The sequence below is a fragment of the Bos indicus x Bos taurus genome, chromosome 29 (assembly GCF_003369695.1).
Source record: "Bos indicus x Bos taurus breed Angus x Brahman F1 hybrid chromosome 29, Bos_hybrid_MaternalHap_v2.0, whole genome shotgun sequence".
NCBI classification, from domain to species: Eukaryota; Metazoa; Chordata; class Mammalia; order Artiodactyla; family Bovidae; genus Bos; species Bos indicus x Bos taurus.
The window spans coordinates 44179144-44202124 of NC_040104.1; the positions used below are offsets into that span (position 1 = coordinate 44179144).

At 40.2% G+C, this 22981-nt stretch overlaps 1 protein-coding gene across 4 annotated transcripts in view; it reads right to left on the minus strand.

Annotated features, from left to right (window-relative positions):
* Nucleotides 1–22981, minus strand: part of GRM5 (glutamate metabotropic receptor 5) — a 643881-nt gene that overhangs the window by 181941 nt on the left and 438959 nt on the right. For all 4 annotated transcript variants that reach the window (XM_027531649.1, XM_027531651.1, XM_027531653.1 and 1 more), the window contains exon 4: nucleotides 5101–5336. In XM_027531649.1, coding sequence (XP_027387450.1) covers nucleotides 5101–5336 — 236 coding nt within the window. The remainder of the gene's footprint in view (nucleotides 1–5100; nucleotides 5337–22981) is intronic.

Genomic DNA, 22981 nt, shown 5'->3' on the forward strand with positions numbered 1-22981 from the left:
GACAGAGGATGAGATGGTTGGACGGCATCACTGATGTGATGGACATGAGGTTGAGTCGGCTCTGGGAGTTGTTGATGGACAGGGAAGCCTGGCGTGCTGCAGACCATGGGGTCGCGGGGAGTCAGACATGACTGAATGACTGATCTGAATTGAATCCCTCTACAGTGATTTCTTTTGTCTCCATAGTTTTCTTTTTTCACACTTAAGTATTTTGCTCATCTGGGTGTGTTTGTATATATGTATATACAAACATCTGGGTGTGTGTATACACTGTGGTATGAGGCTACACCAGCTTTTTTCTCTATAGTTAGCCAGTTGTACCAATATCTGATTTCATAGGTGTAATGGCTATTTAGTGGAAGTCTTCCGGGCACTGGCATTCCTATGGCTGCCTTTCTCAAAGATTGTTGTTACATGAGTTTTCTATTGTTATTGATACAGTCATCAGTACTTTAGTGGGAAACCAGAAGAGGCTATATGAAAGACTGTTATCCAGGTGTTACTATAAATCATTAGTTTAAAGAAAAATAAACTGTACTTAGAAAATTATACTAAGGTAATATTAGTGGTTTTTCCATGAACATTGTGCTGTTAATATTAGTCACGTTGGTTTCCCATACAGATTTTTAAAAAAATCACTTCAGCTGTAATCTATTGGGAATTAATTTCTAGCAGTTGGTCTCTAAGATGGCTCTGCTACTTATTCAGTGTTAAGTGTTTTCTGTTAAGTGTTAAGCTTTTTGGTTACTCAGAGCTTTTCTTTAGCTCATTCTGTATAAGGCTACTGCTAATTTTAGACTCAGATTCATATACTTCTCCTAGCTCTTATACTTTGCCTTTCAAGAAGTTTCTAAAAAAACAAAACAAAACAAAACGGCAGTTATTCAGCTATGAGTATTTCCACTCTTTGTATCAAGTCATTTTGCTTATTGATGTATCTATTAGATTTGGGTACTATAGAGAGTGAATAAGGTGAAGATTTCTTGCCTGTCATGAATTGTAAAGTCCAACTTACCTCTCCAACTCAAAAATGGTTGTCTTATGCACACTGCTTGATGAAAGTATATTCAGGGAAACACTACTCATATTCAGTAGTGTTACAGCATAAACTACCTGGGGTCATTTGAAAATGTAGATTGGGATACTGAAAGGACATTTGAGTAAATAAGGAAATATGGTAAAAAGTGGAGATTACTGAATATTGAGGTATCTATTACTGCATTCCATAGTTATATACAAATAATCTTAATATTTATTTTTTTCTTTTTTGTATTTTTGACCTATATGTTAACTATTATAGAAGGCAAATTTGATTGTGATTTTTAAAACTAAAATAGTCTCTCTCTTTAGTGTAGTATGGACTTCCCTTGTGGCTCAGCTGGTAAAGAATCCACCTGCAATGTGGGAGACCTGGGTTCAATCCCTGAGTTGGGAAGATCCCCTGAAGAAGGGAAAGAGTACCCACTCCAGTATTCTACTATACAGTATTCTGTATAGTCCATGGGATTGCAAAGAGTCAGACATGACTGAGTGACTTTCACTTCAGTCAGTTTGGTTTAGTTCAGTCGCTCAGTCGTGTCCGACTCTTTGCGACCCCATGAATCGCAGCATGCCAGGCCTCCCTGTCCATCACCTACTTAGTGTAGCATATAAGCTAAACTTCAGACAAACCTGAGTTTGAGTCTCAGTTCTGGTGTTTTCCTGAGCAAGTTGTTTTGTCTCTCTAATTCTTGGTTTTGTTATCTTTAATGATAATGACAGTCCTTCTCTCATTGAGAAGAATAACGGAGGTATTACATACCCGTGTTCATCTTTATGTACACGGATGACACCTGTTGACAGATAAGATTCCACGGGGGTGGGACTAAAAGAATGCTTTTCCATAACTAGAGTGAGGGACAGCCCCTGAGCAGAGAAATCACATCAGGGTGTTCATGAAAAAGGCAGAGCTGCAGCAACAATTCCAAATGGAGAATTTTATAGAATAATTTCCATAGAAATAATGTTTCCATGGGAATCAAAGAGTTTTTCAAGACTGTATGTCAAAAGGCCTCCAATAGAAAAAAAAAAAAGTAAGAGAAACAAAGAATTATTTCCAGGAGAGGACATTTCAGACACAAAAGAGTTGGGGAGGAAGAACACTAGTACAAAAGAGGGCGAAGACCAACTGAAAAAATGTACTTAGCTGCACTGGTTAGGGGCTGTCACTAACTTCTTACCAGAAACGAGATTGGGTCTGCAGCTCACCCTCCAAAATGCCTCCAATGTAGCTACATAGAATTATCTGTACACAATCCTAGGATTCGTGCATAGAAGCTGTGTGCTCCCCAAATCTCAAGGGAAGAAAGAAGTTTGTGTCCTTCAGAAACTGAAGTTTGTGTCCTTCAGAAACTGGATAGACTTTTTGATGATGGCCATTCTGACTGTTGTGAGATGATGCCTTGTTGTGGTTTTGATTTGCATTTCTCTGACAATGAGCGATGTTGAGCATCTTTTCATGTGTTTATTAGCCATCCCTATGTCTTCTTTGGAGAAATGTCTGTCTAAGTCTTCTGCCTAGTCTTTGACTGGATTATTTTTCTGGTATTTAGCTTCATGCATTGCTTGTATATTTTGGAAATTAGTTCTTTGTCGGTTGTCTCATTTGCTGTTATTTTCTCCCATTCTGAGGGTTTTCTTTTTACCTTGCTTTTAGTTTCCTTCATAAGCTTTCCTTGCAAAAGCTTTTAAGTTTAATTAGGTCAGAGTTGTTTATTTTTGTTTGTATTTCCATTACTCTAGGAGGTGGGTCATAGAGGATCTTGCTGTGCTTTATGTCCAAGAGTGTTCTGCCTATGTTTTCCTCTAAGAGTTTTATAGTTTCTAGTCTTACATTTGGGTGTTTCTTTAATCCATTTCGAGTTTATTTTTGTGTATGGTGTTAGGAAGTGTTCTAATTTTATTATTTTACATGTCGCTGGCCTCTTTTCCCAGCACCACTTTTTGCATTTAGGTTGGTTCTCATGTGGTGGACAAACCTAGAGATTATTATACAAAGTGAAGCCAGAAAGAAAAAGACAAATATTGTATTTTAACGTGTATGTGTAGAGTCTAGAAAGACGGTAGTGATGAACCTATGTACAGGGCAGCCCTGGAGATGCAGACGTGGAGAACGCGCTTTTGGACACGGTAGGGGGAGAGAAGGTGGCGTGATTTGCGAGAGTAGCATTGACACATATCTATGGCCATATGTAAAGTAGCTAGCCCGTGGACCTTTGGGCTTCCCTGGTGGCTCAGACGGTAAAGAGTCTGCCTGCAATACGGTGGACCTTAGTTTGATCCCTGGATGGGGAAGAGTCCCCGGAGAAGGGAATGGCAACCCACTCCAGTATTCTTGCCTGGAGAATTCCATGGAAAGAGGAGCCTGGCGGACTACAGTCCATGGGGTCACAAAGAGTCAGACATGACTGAGCGACTAATGCACACAGTGAGCATTTGCTGTATGACACAGAACCCAAAGCCAGTGCACTGTGACAGCCTAGAGGGAGGGGTGGGATGGGTGGGAGATAGAAGGGAGCTTAGGAGGAAGGCGATGTATGGATACATATGGCGGATTCATGTTGGTGTACAGTGGAAACCATCACAATATTGTAAAGTAATTATCCTCCAATTAGAAGTAAAATTAAATTGAAAAAAGAAACTGGATAGAACTGTGAAAAATATAAGCTTGGGTATAAAAATTGTGAAACAGAAGTCACAGTCCTGTGTATTCACACACGTTTTTTTTTTTCATGAAAATAAAACATAAAAACAAAGGAAATGAATAAGCATTTGAAGATTCTGGACAAGAGTTGGCAGTGTTTAAAGCAGGAGAGAAGCAAATGTAGTTTCACAGCAGGCTGCTGTGGCTTCTGGATTTCACGGGGCAGTACCATCCCACACCCCAGCCTTCCTGTCCACTGTTGCTAGACTAGGAACTTACATGAGGCTCCACAGTCTCACTTTTCCAAATACTGACATGTAAGAGTCATCACAGATCAGCACTTACTACTTCTTTCATTTCACAAAAGAAGGGACTGATAGAAAAAACACAGTATGGATGTGAACTCAGGAGATGCATTATAAAGAAGTCCCTACATTGTGCCTATTTTCCTCATTTTGGTGCTGGTGACAGCTTCTCTGTAGCCTGGAATTAATTCATGGGCTAGGATTTCAACCTCAGCCTCATTGCTCCAGTGCTCTCTCCAGTTCCAGCATCATGATAGAGGCATTATACCACCAACTAAAACATTTCACTCCTTTGTAAACACATATGAGGTGCTTGTTACACAATGCGGGACAAATCAGTCTTAGCAAACCCTTTGTTGGTTTTAACAAATCTTAACCTTTGCACTTTGACTTACAGATCAACATTGACCCTGTCTGATTATTAAGAGTCAAGATTCCCTTTGCATTTGCTACAAATAAAACTGACCAAACCCTTTGTTTAAAATTCCTATTACATCATGTACAACACTGAAGTGCAACTTTTGTTGGCATCATGATCTCCCTAACTAGACAATAAATCCCTTGAGGGCAGGATCTAGTTTTCCTCATCTTGTTACCCTTACAACTAAAGGATTCGTTGTGAATCCTTATAAATCATTTGAATGGCTCTGCTTAGTTTATGTCTCCTGGAACATCATAATTATACACAGCAAATCCTTGCTACTGTTTTATAGTTTATTGATGGAAGTAGGAATTGGTCCGTCCTTCAACATGCACTAATTCATTTTTCAGACATACATGAAACCCTTGTTATGTGCCTTCCACTGTGCTAATTGCTAAAGATAATCAAAATAACCAGAATGTAGTTCTTGCCTTCAAAAATGTCAAGAAGAGTTCCTTTCTGGAGCTCACATTAGCTTTGTAGTACACTGCCAATATCCTGAATGATAGAAACAGTTTGCAATCTTAATAGAGTGAACATTTACTCTCTTATGTTTTCTTTTCCCTCTAAGAAGCAGTACCCACTCTATACAAGAGCCCTCCTTTCTAACAGATGACAGCCGCTATCCTCATAACACAGTTCACTTAAATTGGAGCCTTACCCACTTTCAATGAAAGAATAAATCTGCTTACTATTGCAAGTCTTGTTGTATTTGCTGTTCTCCTGTGCAAACCCTTCCAGCCGGCACTGAAAGCGATGCTGCCAGAATTCTTGAAACCAAGGGTTTCGGAGGTTTGTTTCTGGCCGGAGCTTCAGATAATAATCATCAAACCACTTGACGTCGGGAGACTGGAGCTTGATTGTGATTCCACCAACAGCTTCTCGCTGATAGCCATCTGTCACGTCATACCTGTCAGCCCAGCCGTCACTGTGGGGAAACAAAAACCCCTCAGCTCAGAACAGGTCTCGTCTGAGAAAATGATGCTGTTTGCTATCGTTTTGAAAACATTCATCAGTAAATGGCACTCAGGCCACACTATGGTCTTACATTATACTACATGATTATTGAGATAGCAGCTCAAATCAAATAGGATAAAAAGTGCAAAATACAATGGAAACTTTGCGTCTAAGAATGCTGGAAGGTACTGGTCTCACTTACCTTGGACTGCAGAGAATAACCTAATGCTTTTGGCAGAATTTCACTGGTTGTAAAATAGAGTATAATCATGAAAGCTATATATCACCGTTCACACTATTTACTGAATGTTTAATAGCTAGGTTAAATTAATTTTAAGTATATTTCTTTTCCTTTACTTAATAATAAATCATGATAAGGATCATAAAGTAAAACTGAAAAATACTTCTAAAATATACCTAATGTTAATTTAACCATCATATGATATTCATTTTTTTCCTACATTTTACATGTAATGATGTGTGAGTGTGTGTGTGTGATCACTTGTGTCTGACTCTTTGTGACCCCATGGACTGTAGCCCGCCAGGCTCCTCTGTCCATGGGATTTTCCAGGCAAGACTACTAGGGAGGGTTGCCATTTCCTACTTGAGGGGATTTTCCTGAGTGGTTAAACAAGAGAAACTTTCTGATCATGATCATTCTATTAACTGATTCATCAGAGCCCAAACCGAAGTCCTTATAGTCCATATCCTCTTTCCTATCCCATGATACTTCTTTAATAAGGATACATGTAAAATACACATATGAAATCATGTTTTACACTATCAGTACCAGTTCAGTCACTCAGTCGTGTCTGACTCTTTGTGACCCTATGGACTAAGCAAGCCAGGCCTCCCAGAACCTACTCAAACTCATGTCCATCACGTTGGTGGTGCCATCCAACCATCTCATCCTCTGTTGTCCCCTTCTCCTCCTGCCTTCAATATTTCCCAGCACCAGGGTCTTTTCTAATGACTCAACTCTTTGCATCAGGTGGCCAATGTATTGGAGTTTCAGCTTCAGCATCTGTCCTTCCAATGAACACCCAGGACTGATTTCCTTTTCATGGACTGGTTGGATCTCCTTGCAGTCCAAGGGACTCTCAAGAGTCTTCTCCAACACCACAGTTCAAAAGCATCAATTCTTCGGTGCTCAGCTTTCTTTATAGTCCAACTCTCACATCCATACATGACTACTGGAAAAACCACAGCATTGACTAGATGGACCTTTGTTGGTAAAGTAATGTCTCTGCTTTTTAATATGCTGTCTAGGTTGGTCATAGCTTTTGTGTCTCTTTACACTAGAGTCATTGAAACAACTTCTTAACAACAGGCCATCAACGATGGTGACAGGAATCATACTCTTCAACATCAATATCATTCTATGTACTGATCACTCAAAGTAACCTAGGAATTTCAAAACAAGTTTGAAATTGGAGAGTTTCTATTATAATAGTGTAACAGAATAAGGAAGAGTATTCTAAGCTTATTTGGAAAATACATGAGATAAAACTTTGGAAATAAAAGACATAAAAATGTGTTTCTTTGAAATCTGGACACACCTTGGGACATTCAGGAAAAAAGTGTCTGACTTTTCCCATCCTTCCTGTCATTTGAAATATGCATAGCTTATGCTGTGTATCTGCTGGACCCAGCAGTACTAACTGTCCTTTAAAGAGGCACACGTGCCCTTTCAGGAGAAGTAAATAAAGTCAAGGGAAATTTAACAATGAAAAAAGGCTAACAACAAAGAAGGAAGAGATGACATGGAGAGAGTTGAGAGGAAGAGTGGAATGGAGCCTCCTGAATGCAAGGCAGGAAAGGGTTTGGAGATAAGCTGGGTGAGGGGCAGTAGTCACTGGGAAAAGTTGAGTGAAATGGTTTACATTAACAATCATTATTTATTTCACCAATATTCAGGTATTTCTATTTATTGGAATGTTCATTTCTTTTTATCTTCCTCCCAATGCATTTTTGTTTTTTATACTTTTTATTTCAGTAAGCAGAGGGCATGCTCCAATATTTTGGATATAAAATCTGTGTATTATGTAAGGTTTTATGTAAGTAATATGTAAGTAATAAATTAGAATAAGTAAAAAAAAAAAGCATGTACTTTTTTCAGTGTGTTCTGCTATACTAACTCTGACTTAAAAATTGATGAGAGTTGTTCCAAAGGTCACAGATTACTCATTAAGATATCATAGGGGCTGAGGATAACTTGAGATTCTTCCGAAGGCATCAGTGGGTGAAGAAGGAGGAAAAATAAACAAACAGAAAAAATAAGCAATTTCTTCCTCTTAAGTCCTCCTTGACAAGAAAAGATTTTATTAAAAATGATCTCTGCTGAAATTTCAGAAACTTTTGTGGCAGATCAGGAAAAAACAAGTAATGGAATATGTTTTGTCCCCAAGTTGAAAGTGGTTACTTCACACATTGTCTTCCCTCAAGTTTCTCATTTTCAGCTGCAGAGGTTTTATTTAAAGCTGACAAGTTGAAATGAAGTGGGCTTGTTTGCTTCATTTTCTCGCTCTGTTTTGGAGGGTTTATTATATCACTGATAGGAGAGTGTGGGTCTCACTGGCACTAGAGGAGATGCATGGGCGTGCTGCAAATGGGACAGGAAGCCCTGTTTGTCAGGCGGAGCGGCGTTCTCCAAGAAGGGGAAATTTAAATTGCTCCTTTTGTTAGTGTTAGCTTGCTCTTATGTAATGCTGTGATTATGAGTATTACATAAGAAATGTTAAGATTATAATGGGTCCAATTTACCCTTCACAATTCATTCACTGAATTTAATGGGGATTGTAAAAAGCCTGTCTTGATAAACTTTTCTGGAGGTAATGTTTCCATTAAAAAGTCAGGACCAGTTTGTTAATTTACTCCTCTCTCATAACATTCTTCAGCTTTTTTCTTTCTTTTTTTTTCCCCCAGGAATTAATTTCTACATTTAATTTAGTAAAAGATGATCTTTTTTTCAGTAGTATATAAGTAAGCTGATTTTAAAACAGGTTTGTTGTAGGGATTTCCATTCAACAGCAAAATAAAAACTGTAGCATAGTTTGTACATAAACAGAAAATTCCAGTATCTGTGGACAGAAAAGGGTTATTGTGTTTAAGCTTAGTGGGGAATATTTGCCATCTAAGTCTCAATAAAGTTCAATCCATATTGGCTAAGTTAGATGGTGCTCTATTGACTTTAGCTTATTAAATATTAACATTTTCATAAAAATATGCTTTTAAGGTTTGCTTTAAGATGATAGGGTATCTCTTAGTAAGGAATAATAAATCCAAAAATGAATAGCCAAGAAAACCTTGGGCTTACCTTTCTACTATCTAATGCTTTCCATTGCATTGTTAGAGTGGACTCTTAGGATTCTGGCACTACTGTAATGCTTTTGGGTGACCTGTGTGTGTGTGTGTGTGTGTGTGTGTGCTCAGACATGACTGCCTCTTTGTGACCCCATGGACTGTAGCCCACAGGCTACTCTGTCCATGGGATTCTCAAGAATACTGGAGTGGGTTGCCATTTCCTTTTCCAGAGGATGTTCCTGACCCAGGGATGGAACCCGTGTCTCTTGCATCTCCTGCACTGGCAGGCAAATTTTTTACCAGTGCGCCACTTGGGTGACATAAATTTTACCAAGTTAGATAAAAAAGTAGGGGGAGATAAGGAGAAAAACTGAAAATGTACCACATTTAAAGCAGTTTTATAGATTTAGTATCTATTCTTTCTTCCTTCCTTTCTTTATGTCTATCTGTCCATCCATCTGTCTGGTTTCTCTCTCTTCTAATTGGTGGGCATTTTAACCATCTCCTTATAATCCATTTCATTACTTTCCTTCCAATTCTTTGCTATATAGTCATTCTTCATTATTTGCATATTCTGAATTTGCAAATTCATGGGTTTCCTAAAATTTATTTGCAGCCCCCATTTCAATACTCAGACCACTTTTATGGTCACTCTTAGACATGCACAGGGTAGCAAAAAATTCGAGTCTCCTGATGTGCATGTTCACAGAGGAAGCTGGACAAGGTGAACCTCTGCTTTTTTGCTTCAGTTTTGCTACTCTAAAGACATTTTCTTCATTGTCTATTAAGTGCCAAATTTTTGTATTTTGTGATTTTAGCATCAAAGGATATACATTACCACATATAAAACAGATAGCCAGTGGGAGTTTGATGTATGATTCAGGGCACTCAAAGCCAGTGCTCTGGGACAACCTGGAGGGGTGGAGTGGGGCAGGGGCTGAGAGGGGTGTTCAGGAACTAGGGGACACATGTGTGCCAGGGCTGATTCATGCTGATGTCTGGCAAAACCCACCACAATACTCTAAAGTAGTTATCCTCCAATTTAACTGAATTTAAAAAATGGTTTTGCTGTTTAAAATACCCCCAAGTATATAATATATAATACTGATATGTTATCTAGAGTTCCCAATGGCAAGAAATCTGTGATATGCTTTACATACAAAGTCAGATGCATTCAGGCATGAGTACAGGGCTGTTTTTCTATGAATTGAATATGAATTCATCAACTATATATATATATGTATATGTAAAGTAAAGTGTTTTTATATTGGAATATCTATGAAACAAGGTTATATATTGACTCAGTTCACTTCAGTCACTCAATCGTGTCCAACTCTTTGCAACCCCATGGACTGCAGCACACCAGGCTTCCCTGTCCATGACAAACTACTGGAGTTTACTCAAACTCATGTCCATTGAGTTGGTGATGCAAGCCAACCATCTCATCCTCTGTTGTCCCCTTTTCCTCCTGCCTTCAATCTTTCCCAGCATCAGGGTCTTTTCCAATGAGTTGGTTCTTTGCATCAGGTGGCCAAAGTATTATGGAGATTCAGCTTCAGCATTAGTCCTTCCAATGAATATTCAGGACTGATTTACTTTAGGATGGACTGGTTGGATCTCCTTGCAGTCCAAGGGACTCTCAAGAGTCTTCTTCAACAGCACAGTTCAAAAGCATCAATTCTTCAGTGCTCAGCTTTCTTTACAGTCCAACTCTCACATACATACATAACTACTAGCAAAACCATAGTTTTGACTAGACGGACCTTTGTCGTCAAAGTAATGTCTCTGCTTTTTAATATGCTGTCTAGAATGGTCAGAGCTTTTCTTCCAGGGAGCAAGCGTCTTTTAATTTCATGGCTGCAGTCACCATCTGCAGTGATTTTGGAGCCCAAGAAAATAAAGTCTGTCATTGTTTCCATTGTTTCCCCATCTATTTCCATGAAGTGATGGGGCTGGATGCCATGATCTTCGTTTTTCTGAGTGTTGAGTTTTAAATCAGCTTTTTCACTCCCCTCTTTCACTTTCACTCTTTAGTCCTCTTTGCTTTCTGCCAAGAAGTTGGCGTCATTTGCATTTCTGAGGTTATTGATATTTCTCCTGCAATCTTAATTCCAGCTTGTGCTTCATCTAGTCCAGCATTTTACATGCTGAACTCTGCATATAAGTTAAATAAGAAAGGTAACAATATACAGCCTGATGTACTCCTTTCCCAGTTTAGAACCAGTCCATTGTGTCATGTCTGGTTCTAACTGTTGCTTCTTGACCTCCATACAGATTTCTCAAGAGGCAGGTCAGGTGGTCTGGTATTCCCATCTCTGTAAGAATTTTCCAGTTTGTTGTGATCCACACAGTCAAAGGTTTTAGCATAGCCAATGAAGTGGAAGTAGACATTTTTCTGAAATTATCTTGCTTTTTCTATGATCCAACAAATATTGGCAATTTAATTTCTGGTTTCTCTGCCTTTTCTAAATCCAGCTTGAACATGTGGAAGTTCTTGGTTCATGTACTGTTGAAGCCTAGCTTAGAGAATATTGAGCATTACTTTGCTAGTAGATGAGTGCAATTTTGCAGTACTTTGAACATTCTTTGGCATTGCCTTTCTTAGTGATTGGAATGAAAACTAACCTTTTCCAGTCCTGTGGCCACTGCTGAGTTTTCCAAATTTACTAGCATATTGAGTGCATCACTTTCACAGCATCGTTTTTTAGGATCTGAAGTAGCTCAACTGGGATTCCATCACCACCCCTAGTTTTGTTCGTAGTGATGCTTCCTAAGGCCCACTTCGCATTCCAGGATGTCCGGCTGTAGGTAAGTGTTCACACCATTGTGGTTATCTGAGTCATTATGATCTTTTTTTGGTAGTTCTTCTATGTATTCTTGTCACCTCTTCTTAATATCTTCTGGTTCTGCTAGTTCCATATGTTTCTGTCCTTTCTTGTGCCCATCTTCACATGAAATGTTCCCCTGGCATCTCTAATTTTCTAAAAGAGATCTCTAGTCTTTCCCATTCCCATTCCCATTTTCCCTCTATGTCTTTGCATTAATCACTTAGGAAGGCATTCCTATCTGTCCTTGCTATTCTTTGGAACTCAGCATTCAGGTGGTATATCTTTCCTTTTCTCTTCCATAAGCTTCTTATCCTTATCCTTCAGAGGGCAGACAGAATGAAAAGCACAATCCAGAAAACTAATCAAACTGATCACATGGACCACAGCCTTGTCTAACTCAAAGAAACTGAGAGCCATGTCATATAGGGCCGTCCAAGTTGGACCAGTTATGGTGGAGAGTTCTGACAAAACATAGTCCACTCGAAAAGGCAATGGCAAACCACGTCATTATTCTTGCCTTGAGAACCCCATGAATAGTATGAAAAGGCGAAAAGATAGGACACTGAAAGATGAACTCCCCAGGTCGGTAGGGGCCCAATATGCTACTGGAGAAGAGTGCAGAGTAACTCCAGAAAGAATGAAGAGACGGAGCCAAAGCAAAAACAACACCCAGTTGCGCATGTAACTGGTGATGGAAGTAAAGTCCAATGCTGTAAAGAATAATATTGCATAGGAAACTGGAATGTTAGGTCCATGAATCAAGGTAAATTGGAAGTGGTCAAACAGAAGATGGCAAGAGTGAACACTGACATTTTAGGAATCAGTGAACCAAAATGGACTGGAATGGGTGAATTTAATTCAGATGACCATTATATCTACTACTGTGTACAAGAATCCCTTAGAAGAAATGGAGTAGCCATCATAGTCAACAAAAGAGTCCAAAATGGAGTATTTGGGTGCAGTCTCAAAAACGACAGAATGATCTCTTCGTTTCCAAGGCAAACCATTCAATATCCCAGTAATCCAAGTTTATGCCCCTGCAAGTAAAGCTTAAGAAGCTAAAGTCAAACAGTTCTATGAAGGCCTACAAGACCTTCTAGAACTAACACCTCCAAAAGATGTCCTTTTCATCATAGGGGACTGAAACGCAAAAGTAGGAAGCCAAGAAACACCTGGAGTAGCAGGAAAATTTGGCCTTGGAGTACAAAATGAAGCAGGGCATAAGGCTAACAGAGTTTTGCTAAGAGAATGCAATGGTCATAGCAAACACTCTCTTCCAACAACACAAGAGAAGGCTCTACACATGGACATCACCAGATGGCCAACACTGAAATCAGATTGATTATATTCTTTGCAGCCCCAGATGGAGAAACTCTATACAGTCAGCAAAAACAAGACTGGGAGCTGACTATGGCTCAGATCAGTTCAGTTTAGTTCAGTTGCTCAGTCGTGTCCGATTCTTTGTGACCCCATGAATTGCAGCACGCCAGGCATCCCTGTCCATCACCAACTCCCGGAGTTCACTCAGACTCACGTCCATCGAGTCAGTGATGCCATCCAGCCATCTCATCCTCTGTCATCCCCTTCTCCTCCTGCCCCCAATCTCTCCCAGCATCAGAGTCTTCTCCAATGAGTCAACTCTTCGCATGAGGATGGCTCAGATCATGAATTCCTTATTGCCAATTCAAACTTAAATTGAAGAAAGTAGGGAAAACCACTAGACTATTCATGTATGACCTAAATCAATTCCCTTATGATTATACAGTGGAAGTGACAAATAGATTCAAGGGATTAGATCTGATAGAGTGCCTAAAGAACTATGGATGGAGGTTCATGACATTGTACAGGAGGCAGTGTTCAAGACCATCCCCAAGAAAAAGAAATGCAAAAAAGGCAATATGGCTGTCTGAGGAGGACTTACAAATAGCTGTGAAAAGAAGAGAAGTGAAAGGCAAAGGAGAAAAGGAAAGATGTACCCATCTGAATGCAGAGTTCTGAAGAATAGCAAGGAGAGTTAGAAAAGCCTCTCCTGGCAGGAGACCTTGTAGATGTGTGTTAGAGAATCAAGTTAGGAAATATGCGTCAGTGGTTAAGGAAACTAATGGATGGTTGTATTAGCAGTGGGAAGGAAGAGGTTATTTGTAAGGAATTCTCAGAAATCCAAGGACTAGTTATGTGGAGAATAGTGGGTAAAGGAAGATATTTATGGTTTATGGGAAACATTAATGATACTGTAAGTGACATTGTCACTCCATATCCTAGGTTAAAGTATAGAAAAATAGGTTTGAGTTTGAAAAAGGAGGGAAATGAATACAAGTAGGGGCTCTGCAATGATCCAATTTCCTTTTATATGCTCTCCAGCACTTTGTTTCTTCTGGATTTCTGTTCTCTGCAAATAAAATTAATGAGTGTAAAAAAGTACAGGTTAAAAATCTTTGCTGTGGTGCAGTAGCATTTTAATCCACCTTCTACTATTGTATTTAGCATTTTGTATGCTGAGAAATAGCTATTTGCACTCAAAAAAAAGGTAAAGCTAATGAAAATCATAGCACTCTAAAGATCTGATGCTCTATAAAATTATATCCTTATAAACATTTTAACTTTAGAATTGTTATTTTAATTATTTTTGTGTTAACTAATAGATATTTAAAGCAGGCCAGTGATCATGGCTGTAATATAATTACTGCAGGGTTTATAGTCAGTAGAATTAATTACAAAATATAATTCTGGAATGTGGAACCCCTTAAGGATCCATAGTAATAAAATATCATTGGAAAATTATGAAGGAGAAAGGTTTACTAATTATTGAATGTTAAACAGAGTTGATCAATAATTTAAAAATTTGTCTCTCTTATCAAAATATAAATCTGTACAATGCAGACAATATGTTCTTTCTTTTCTTTCCTCATTTTGTATTAATATATCTTTTTAAAAAACTACTAGACCACAAAGGAAGTCCCCTGGTTTCTCTTTGTTTAATCAGTTAGTTACTTTATTTCTATTTTGGCCTATCTGGGTACTTGTTGCTGCACACAGCTTCCTCTAGATGCACCGAACAGGAGCTACCTCCCAGTTGCGGCATTCAGGCTCTAGAATGTGTGCTCAGTAGCTATGGCCGACGGACTTAGCTACCCTACGGCACATGGAATATTCCCAGACCAGGGATCATACCCATGTGCCCTGCACTGGCAGGTGGATTCTTAATTACTGGACCACCAGGGAAGATCCTCAATATATATTTTAAGTTATTGCTATGGAAACAAAAAAGTGTGTGACACAGAAAGTTGAGTCAAGTAATCCTCCAGTAACAGTTTCCATGTTCTTTTTATTCCAATTAATTAATCTAATAAGCATTTGAATGCATATTATGCATATTCTGTACATTCAAATTGCACAGATAGTGTGGTAGCTGCCAATACATGCCCTCAAGGAGCTGGTAGTCCATTAGACACGGCCTGCTTGAATGGGTGATGCTGACTTCTAGCCCACTGGAAGTTTCCTCATTTATCCTTCAGACTGAACATCCTCTTCTCTTTTTATTCACTCTTCCTATAAACAGTACAATTCATTAGGTTCCCAGTCACTGAATCGTCACTTACTGAAAATTGCATTCCAGTCCTGCCTTCCTGAGATTTATTCTCCCATCACCTCAATTAGTATTCTGGGTGTTCCTAAACTCTTGGTTTTTACATCTATTGTCTCTTGATTTATTTACATGGAAGGCTAATCACATACAACGGGTAAGGATTTCATTAGTTGAACTCTCAAATGGCAACATGATTATTTAGTATAACTCTGCAGAGTTCTTGGGGAGATATCTGCCATGGGCAAACAACATAAATAAATCATCTCAAAGTGTTAGAAGGAGCAATACCAGACCAAAAATGTAGGCATCAGAATGACTTTTCCTAGAAGGTGTGCTGCGCTTAGTCACTCAGTCATCTCTGACTCTTTGTGACCCCATGGACGTTAGCCTGCCAGACTCCTCTGACCTTGGGGATTCTCCAGGCAAGAATACTGGAGTGGATTGCCATGCCCTCCTCCAGGGGATCTCCCCAACCCAGGGATCAAACCCTGGTCTTCTGCATTGCAGGTGGATTCTTTAACATCTAAGCCCAAGAATACTGTCGTGGGTAGCCTATCCCTTCTCTAGGGGATCTTCCCGACCTGGGAGTCAAACGGGGGTCTCCTACATTGCAGGTGGATTCTTTATCAGCTGAGCTATCAGGGAAGCCCATTCTGAGAAGTTCAGTTCAGTTCAGTTGCTCAGTCATGTCCGACTCTTTGTGACCCCATGAATTGCAGCACGCCAGGCCTCCCTGTCCATCACCAACTCCTGGAGTTCACCCAGACTCATGTCCATCGAGTCAGTAATACCATCCAGCCATCTCATCCTCTGTCATCCCCTTTTCCTCCTGCCCCCAATCCCTGCCAGCATCAGAGTCATTTCCAATGAGTCAACTCTTCACATGAGGTGACCAAAGTACTGCAGTTTCAGCTTTAGCATCATTCCTTCCAAAGAAATCCCAGGGCTGATCTCTTTCAGAATGGACTGGTTGGATCTCCTTGCAGTCCAAGGGACTCAGGAGTCTTCTCCAACACCACAGTTCAAAACCATCAATTCTTTGATGCTCAGCTTTCTTCACAGTCCAACTCTCACATCCATACATGACCACTGGAAAAACCATAGCCTTGACTAGATGGACCATAGCAAAGTAATGTCTCTGCTTTTCAATATGCTATCTAGGCTGGTCATAACTTTTCTTTCAAGGAGTAAGTGCCTTTTAACTTCATGGCTGCAATCAACATCTGCAGTGATTTTGGACCCCCCCAAAATTAAAGTCTGACACTGTTTCCATTGTTTCCCCATCTATTTCCCATGAAGTGATGGGACCAGATGCCATGATCTTCGTTTTCTGAATGTTGAGCTTTAAGCCAACTTTTTCACTCTCCACTTTCACTTTCATCAAGAGGCTTTTGAGTTCCTCTTCACTTTCTGCCATAAGGGTGGTGTCATCTGCATATCTGAAATTATTGATATTTCTCCCGGCAATCTTGATTCCAGCTTGTGCTTCTTCCTGCCCAGCGTTTCTCATGATGTACTCTGCATATAAGTTAAATAAGCAGGGTGACAATATACAGCCTTGACGTACTCCTTTTGCTATTTGGAACCAGTCTGTTGTTCCATGTTCAGTTCTAACTGTTGCTTCCTGACCTGGATAGTAGTCATTAAATTTGTGTCAGGTGTGCATGTGTGTATTAGGGAGCTGGAGGTAGGGTTGTGGGTATGCCAGGCACAGACAGTTATTCTTGGTCACTGAACTCTTTAGTCCCACTTGGCATGATGATTGGAGAAGGCAATGGCACCCCACTCCAATACTCTTGCCTGGAAAATGCTATGGATGGAGGAGCCTGGTAGGCTGCAGTCCATGGGGTCTCTAAGACTCGGCCACGACTGAACGACTTCACTTTCACTTTTCACTTTCATGAATTGGAGAAGGAAATGGCAACCCACTCCAGTGTTCTTGCCTGGAGAATCCCAGGGACGGCGGCACCTGGTGGGCTGCCATCTATGGGGTCGCACAGAGTTGGACATGACTGAAGCAACTTAGTAGCAGCAGCATCAGCATGGTAATACTGGTACTGCTGCGGCTTTCACACACATACTGTGTACTGGAGACACTGTACTTGATTCTTATTCCTCCAATACATCAGACTTTCACACCTCCAAGCCTTTGAGTATGCTGGTCCCTCTGCATGGAGAGTCACCTCTGTTTTAACCCCTCACATTTTTCCTGATTTGATAAAGTCCAATTCATCTATCAAGCAGACAGACTAAACTTGAATGCAGCTTATTAAAACCTTTCTCAAGCTCCCGTTGGTTTAATAGTCCCTTCCTCTCTGCTTACAAAATCCTGTGACATTTATTTCTTATTCACTGAATAAGTATTGGGTAACTAATAACTTGCTAGATATGTGGGAATAGGGAGGTCAACCAGAAGACAATATTTCTTCTCTCATAGAGATAACATGTTGATGCTTTTGGGAACCCTCTTACACTGTTGGTGGGAATGCAAACTAGTACAGCCACTATGGAGAACAGTGTGGAGATTCCTTAAAAAACTGGAAATAGAACTGCCTTATGATCCAGCAATCCCACTGCTGGGCATACACACTGAGGAAACCAGAAGGGAAAGAGACACGTGTACCCCAATGTTCATCGCAGCACTGTTTATAATAGCCAGGACATGGAAGCAACCTAGATGTCCATCAGCAGATGAATGGATAAGAAAGCTATGGTACATGCACACAATGGAGTATTACTCAGCCATTAAAAAGAAAACATTTGAATCAGTTCTAATGAGGTGGATGAAACTGGAACCTATTATACAGAGTGAAGTAAGCCAGAAGGAAAAACACCAATACAGTATACTAACGCATATATATGGAATTTAGAAAGATGGTAACAATAACCCTGTGTATGAGACAGGAAAAGAGACACTGATGTATAGAACAGTCTTATGGACTCTATGGGAGAGGGAGAGGGTGGGAAGATTTGGGAGAATGGCATTGAAACATGTAAAATATCATGTATGAAATGAGATGCCAGTCCAGGTTCGATGCATGATACTGGATGCTTGGGGCTAGTGCACTGGGATGACCCAGAGGGATGGTATGGGGAGGGAGGAGGGAGGAGGGTTCAGGATGGGGAACACATGTATACCTGTGGCGGATTCATTTTGATATTTGGCAAAACTAATACAATTATGTAAAGTTTAAAAAAAAAATTAGGTACCTTCATTTATGTTTTCTCTATATTGACTATAAATTTCATGTTTTGGACATCTTATCCTTAACGTTTATTATAACGCCTTGAACATGCTAAATACTTAATGTATGTTTAACATAACATTAGAAAATTAGACTTTAAAAAGCAAATTTCAGTTTATAAAGCATTCTTTTCAGATAACTGCCTGTATTCATTTGTAACCGAGAAAACAACACTGTTGGATGTGCCTTATAAAATGACTCTGAAGGGCTGAATTCATGCCTCCTCCAAACTGGTCCTCTCCTCTACCTGATGCTATTAAGGTTAATGAGTACATTCATTAGGCTGCATCTCAGCATTTTTTGTTTTTTTTTCAAAATCTGTTCACAGCCCACAGAATTATTATGGAAACTGCTGTTCTACTCACGTGTAATCATCATCTTGCCAAATCTCTTACCAATAGCATTTTTTTAAAAATTTTATTTTATTTAACTTTACAATAGGAGGGAGGAGGGTTCAGGATGGGGAACACATGTATACCTGTGGCAGATTCATTTTGATATATGGCATTACCAATAGCATTTTAACAGATATTTGGGGACTTTTTTTTCCCTAATACTAGAAGTCTACTGACTGGTTGTCTGTCTTTATGTAATATTCTTTGCTTTCTGCCCCTGGGGGAGTAAGAGATTAGGATCCCTAAAAAATAGTGAAAACAAAGAAAGATACTGAGCTTTTAAATGAAAATTCTTATGAATGTACATCAGTTAACACTAATGAACTAATTCCAAAGTGAACAGCAATATAGACTTCTTGAGAAAATGGTTAGGTTATTGACTGAAAATCACCTTATCTCCAGGGCTTGTAAATCTTATTTTTGTCCCATTTCCAATGATAAGTGATGGAGATGGAGGAGCTATATGGGAACATTCAAAAGAATGAAGAAATGTCAGGACTTATGTAAGTCAGGTGATTTCCATTATATTTTTGTTAGTCCCTCAGATGTGTCCCACTATTTGCGACCCCGTGGACTGTAGCCCACCAGGCTCCTCTGTCCATGGGATTTTCCAGGCAAGAGTACTAGAGTGGGTAGCCATTTCTTTCTCCAGAGAATCTTCCTGACCCAGTGCTCAAACCTGGGTCTCCTGCACTGCCAGCAGAGTTTTTACCACCTGAGCCATCAGGAAGCCCGAATTTCATTATACCACTTTCCTAATTCTCTGCAGGCCTTAGAGGTAATAATTAGCTCTAGTTTTTACCATTGAGGACATTGAAAGTGAAAGTGAAGTCACTCGGTTGTGCCCCACTCTTTGAGACCCCATGGACTGTAGCCCACCAGGCTCCTCTGTCCATGGGATTTTCCAGGCAAGAGTACTGGAGTGGGTTGCCATTGCCTTCTTCAGGGGATCTTCCCAACCCAAGGATCAAACCCGGGTCTCCTGCATTGCAGGCAGATGCTTTACCCTCTGAGCCATATTGAGGCTCTGAGGAATTAAATAACCCACTCAAAATCCTACAAATCTTTCTTACTCCAACACTCTAGCATGTTCCATACTGCCTAGAGCCTCCAAAGTGATGACATACAGTGACAGTAGCTCTGAGAAATGTTAAGGGGATCATATTCAAGAGGCACATGAAGGAGGACAGGAAACAGAGTAAAGAGCCAGGGATACATGAGTAAGATTCTCACGCTGGTGCAGTCACACCGGCTACTGCTTCAATCAAAGACTAATCTAGATTGATGCTGCTGGGAAGAGATACTTAAAATATAATTAATATCTGAAGGGGGCTTCCCAGGCAGCGCTCCTAGTAACCCACTTGCCAGTGCAGGAGACATAAGAGATATTGGTTCAATACCTGGGTTAGGAAGATCCCCTGGAGTAGGAAATGGCAACCGACTCCAGTATTCTTGCCTGGAGAATCCCATGGACAGAGGAGCCTGGTGGGCTCCAGTCCATGGGGTCACAAAGAGTCAGATACGACTAAAGTGACTTAGCATGCAGACAAGATCCCACGAAAAGTAGCCTTGAAATAGGGAGGTAAGTCTTAGTAGGTCTCACATAATCAGGAAAGTCCATAAAAAGTGAATGTCTTTTCCTGACAAAAGACATTGAAACATGAGTAGGATTTGGCAGGAGAAAGAGTTCAAGAGGGACTTCCCTGGTAGCTCAGCTGGTAAAGAATCTTCCTGCAATGCAGGAGACCCCAGTTGGATTCCTGGGTTGGGAAGATTCCCTGGAAAAGGGATAGGCTACTCACTCCAGTATTCTTGCTTGGAGAATTCTCATGAACAGAGGAGATTGACGGTTACAGTCCATGGGGTTGCAAAGAGTCAGACAGGACTGAGTGACTAAGCACAGCACCAAGCTGCAGGATGGAGGGAGCTGCCCAGTAAGGAGTGCAGGTGGCCCTGAGGAGCTCTGTGTGCCCCTGGGTCATACCAGCAAAGAAATGGAGACTTAAAGGAACTGAATTCCACCAAAATTCGAATGAGCTTGGTAGCAGATTCTTCCACAAAGCCTCCAGAAAGGAATGCACCTTGGTTTCAGCCTGTTTTCTCCTGATTGGAGAACCCAGTTATGCTCTACATAGACTCCTGATCTCCAGAAAGTTCAATAGAATATTGAAAAATTGTTTTAAGTAGCTGAATATGTGGTAATTTGTCACACAGCAATAGTTATTACTCACTCTCCACCTCTTTTCTATGTTTCATCACTTGGAAGGCTTTGTTGTTGTTGTTGCTCAGTCGCTAAGTCCTGCCCAGCTCTTTGTGACCCCATGGACTGCAGCATGCCAGGTCTTCTGTCCTTCATCATCTCCTGAAGCTTGCTCAAATTCATGTCCATTGAGTGGGTGATGCCATCCAACCATCTCATCCTTTGCCGCCCTTCTCCTCCTGCCTTCAGTCTTTCCCAGCATGAGGGTCTTTTCCAATGAGTTGGCTCTTTACTTTGAAGAAAGCTGAGCGCCAAAGAATTGATGCTTTTGAACTGTGGTGTTGGAGAAGACTCTTCAGAGTCCCTTGGACTGCAAGGATATCCAACCAGTCCATTCTGAAGGAAACCAGCCCTGGGATTTCTTTGGAAGGAATGATGCTAAAGCCCACACTCCAATACTTTGGCCACCTCATGCGAAGAGTTGACTCATTGGAAAAGACTCTGATGCTGGGAGGGATTGGGGGCCGGAGGAAGAGGGGACGACAGAGGATGAGATGGCTGGCTGGCATCACTGACTCGATGGATGTGAATCTGAGTGAACTCTGGGAGTTGGTGATGGACAGGGAGGCCTGGCGTGCTGTGATTCATGGGGTTGCAAAGAGTTGGACACGACTGAGCGACTGAACTGAACTAAACTGGCTCTTTGAATCAGGTGGCCACAGTATTGGAGCTTCAAATGAGTCCTTCCAAAGAACATTCAGGGTTGATTTCCTTTAGGATTGACTGGGTTGATCTCCTTGGAAGGCTAAAGCATGTTAATATCAGAAGTGATATAATCTGACCTAATTCTGGGTTTGATCAGAGCAGACCAACTTCCAGAGACTTAGGGATCACAGAAAATGATGGAAGGTATTACATACAAAATCCTTCCATCCATCCTTGGAACATCCATCCTGCCTCCATTTAGGGTTTAAGTTGAGGTAGATATTTCCCCCTCTGGTTAAAAATTTTATCCCTCCATGGATGCTTCCTTACCATACACATCCTTCACAGAGAAGCTGAGAAAAATCATTGTAAATAGATTGAGAATTACACAATCTATTGTTTCTCTTGTCATATTACAGCCATTTGGAGAATTGCAGAAATTGCAGCAATTGTGTAAAATGTGCAATATAGTGAGCGAAATGACTCAGTTAAATAGAGAAAGCATGTTATGAATAAGCTATTGTATCGATTACTTTACATAACCTTCTTTTTTCCTGAAAGCTTCCTTACTTAGGGTAACTTCCAGTTTCAAACCCCTTCCCATTGAATTGAGCTAATTTCTTCTGTTACTCTGTTAACTGAGCATGGTGTTCAGCTGGATAGTCAATTATTGGACATCTATTCAATCCCAAGCAGTAAGGCAGACTTTATAATGATGTTGGTGATTATAATTCCAAGTGTCCAATTTGTTTTCTTAACCTTACCCCTTATAACAGGTCACAAAAGAATTCATAATTTCAGATCTAAGATGTTTTTCTCTTACTTTCTTCAGCTTCCTCCAGTATTTGATACTGTTTTTTCATTTAGCTGAATCTTGTGACCAACACCGTACATGCCAATTTTCCTGCAGAGTACTGTACAGGAGGGATAAAGAAAAGAAAAACTGGCATTCCCTACCCACTCTTGAACATTAGATTCAGGCAAACAAATACTTAGAGTGATAACAAGTGTGAACTGGTGAGATAAATATTTTTACATCTTTACATTTCACTTTTCAGCTTGAAAAGCAGGCGGTAACACTGAGTTAAAGAGGATTCAGTAAATTCAGCCTACCTAAGTCTACAAAACAAAACTGAACCAGTACAACCCATCATTGTGGTCTTTGATCCAAACCTGTACCCAAACTTTTCTGATTGTGTCCATGAAAATGCACAGGGGGAAGTATTTTTATTTGTTACACACGCACACATGCGCCTTGGAATTCATTTCTCTTTTTCCTTTCTGAGACTTTAAATAAAGAATTGCCTAAATCATTGCATTCATCTTCTGATAAAATGCCCATCTTTGTAGTGTT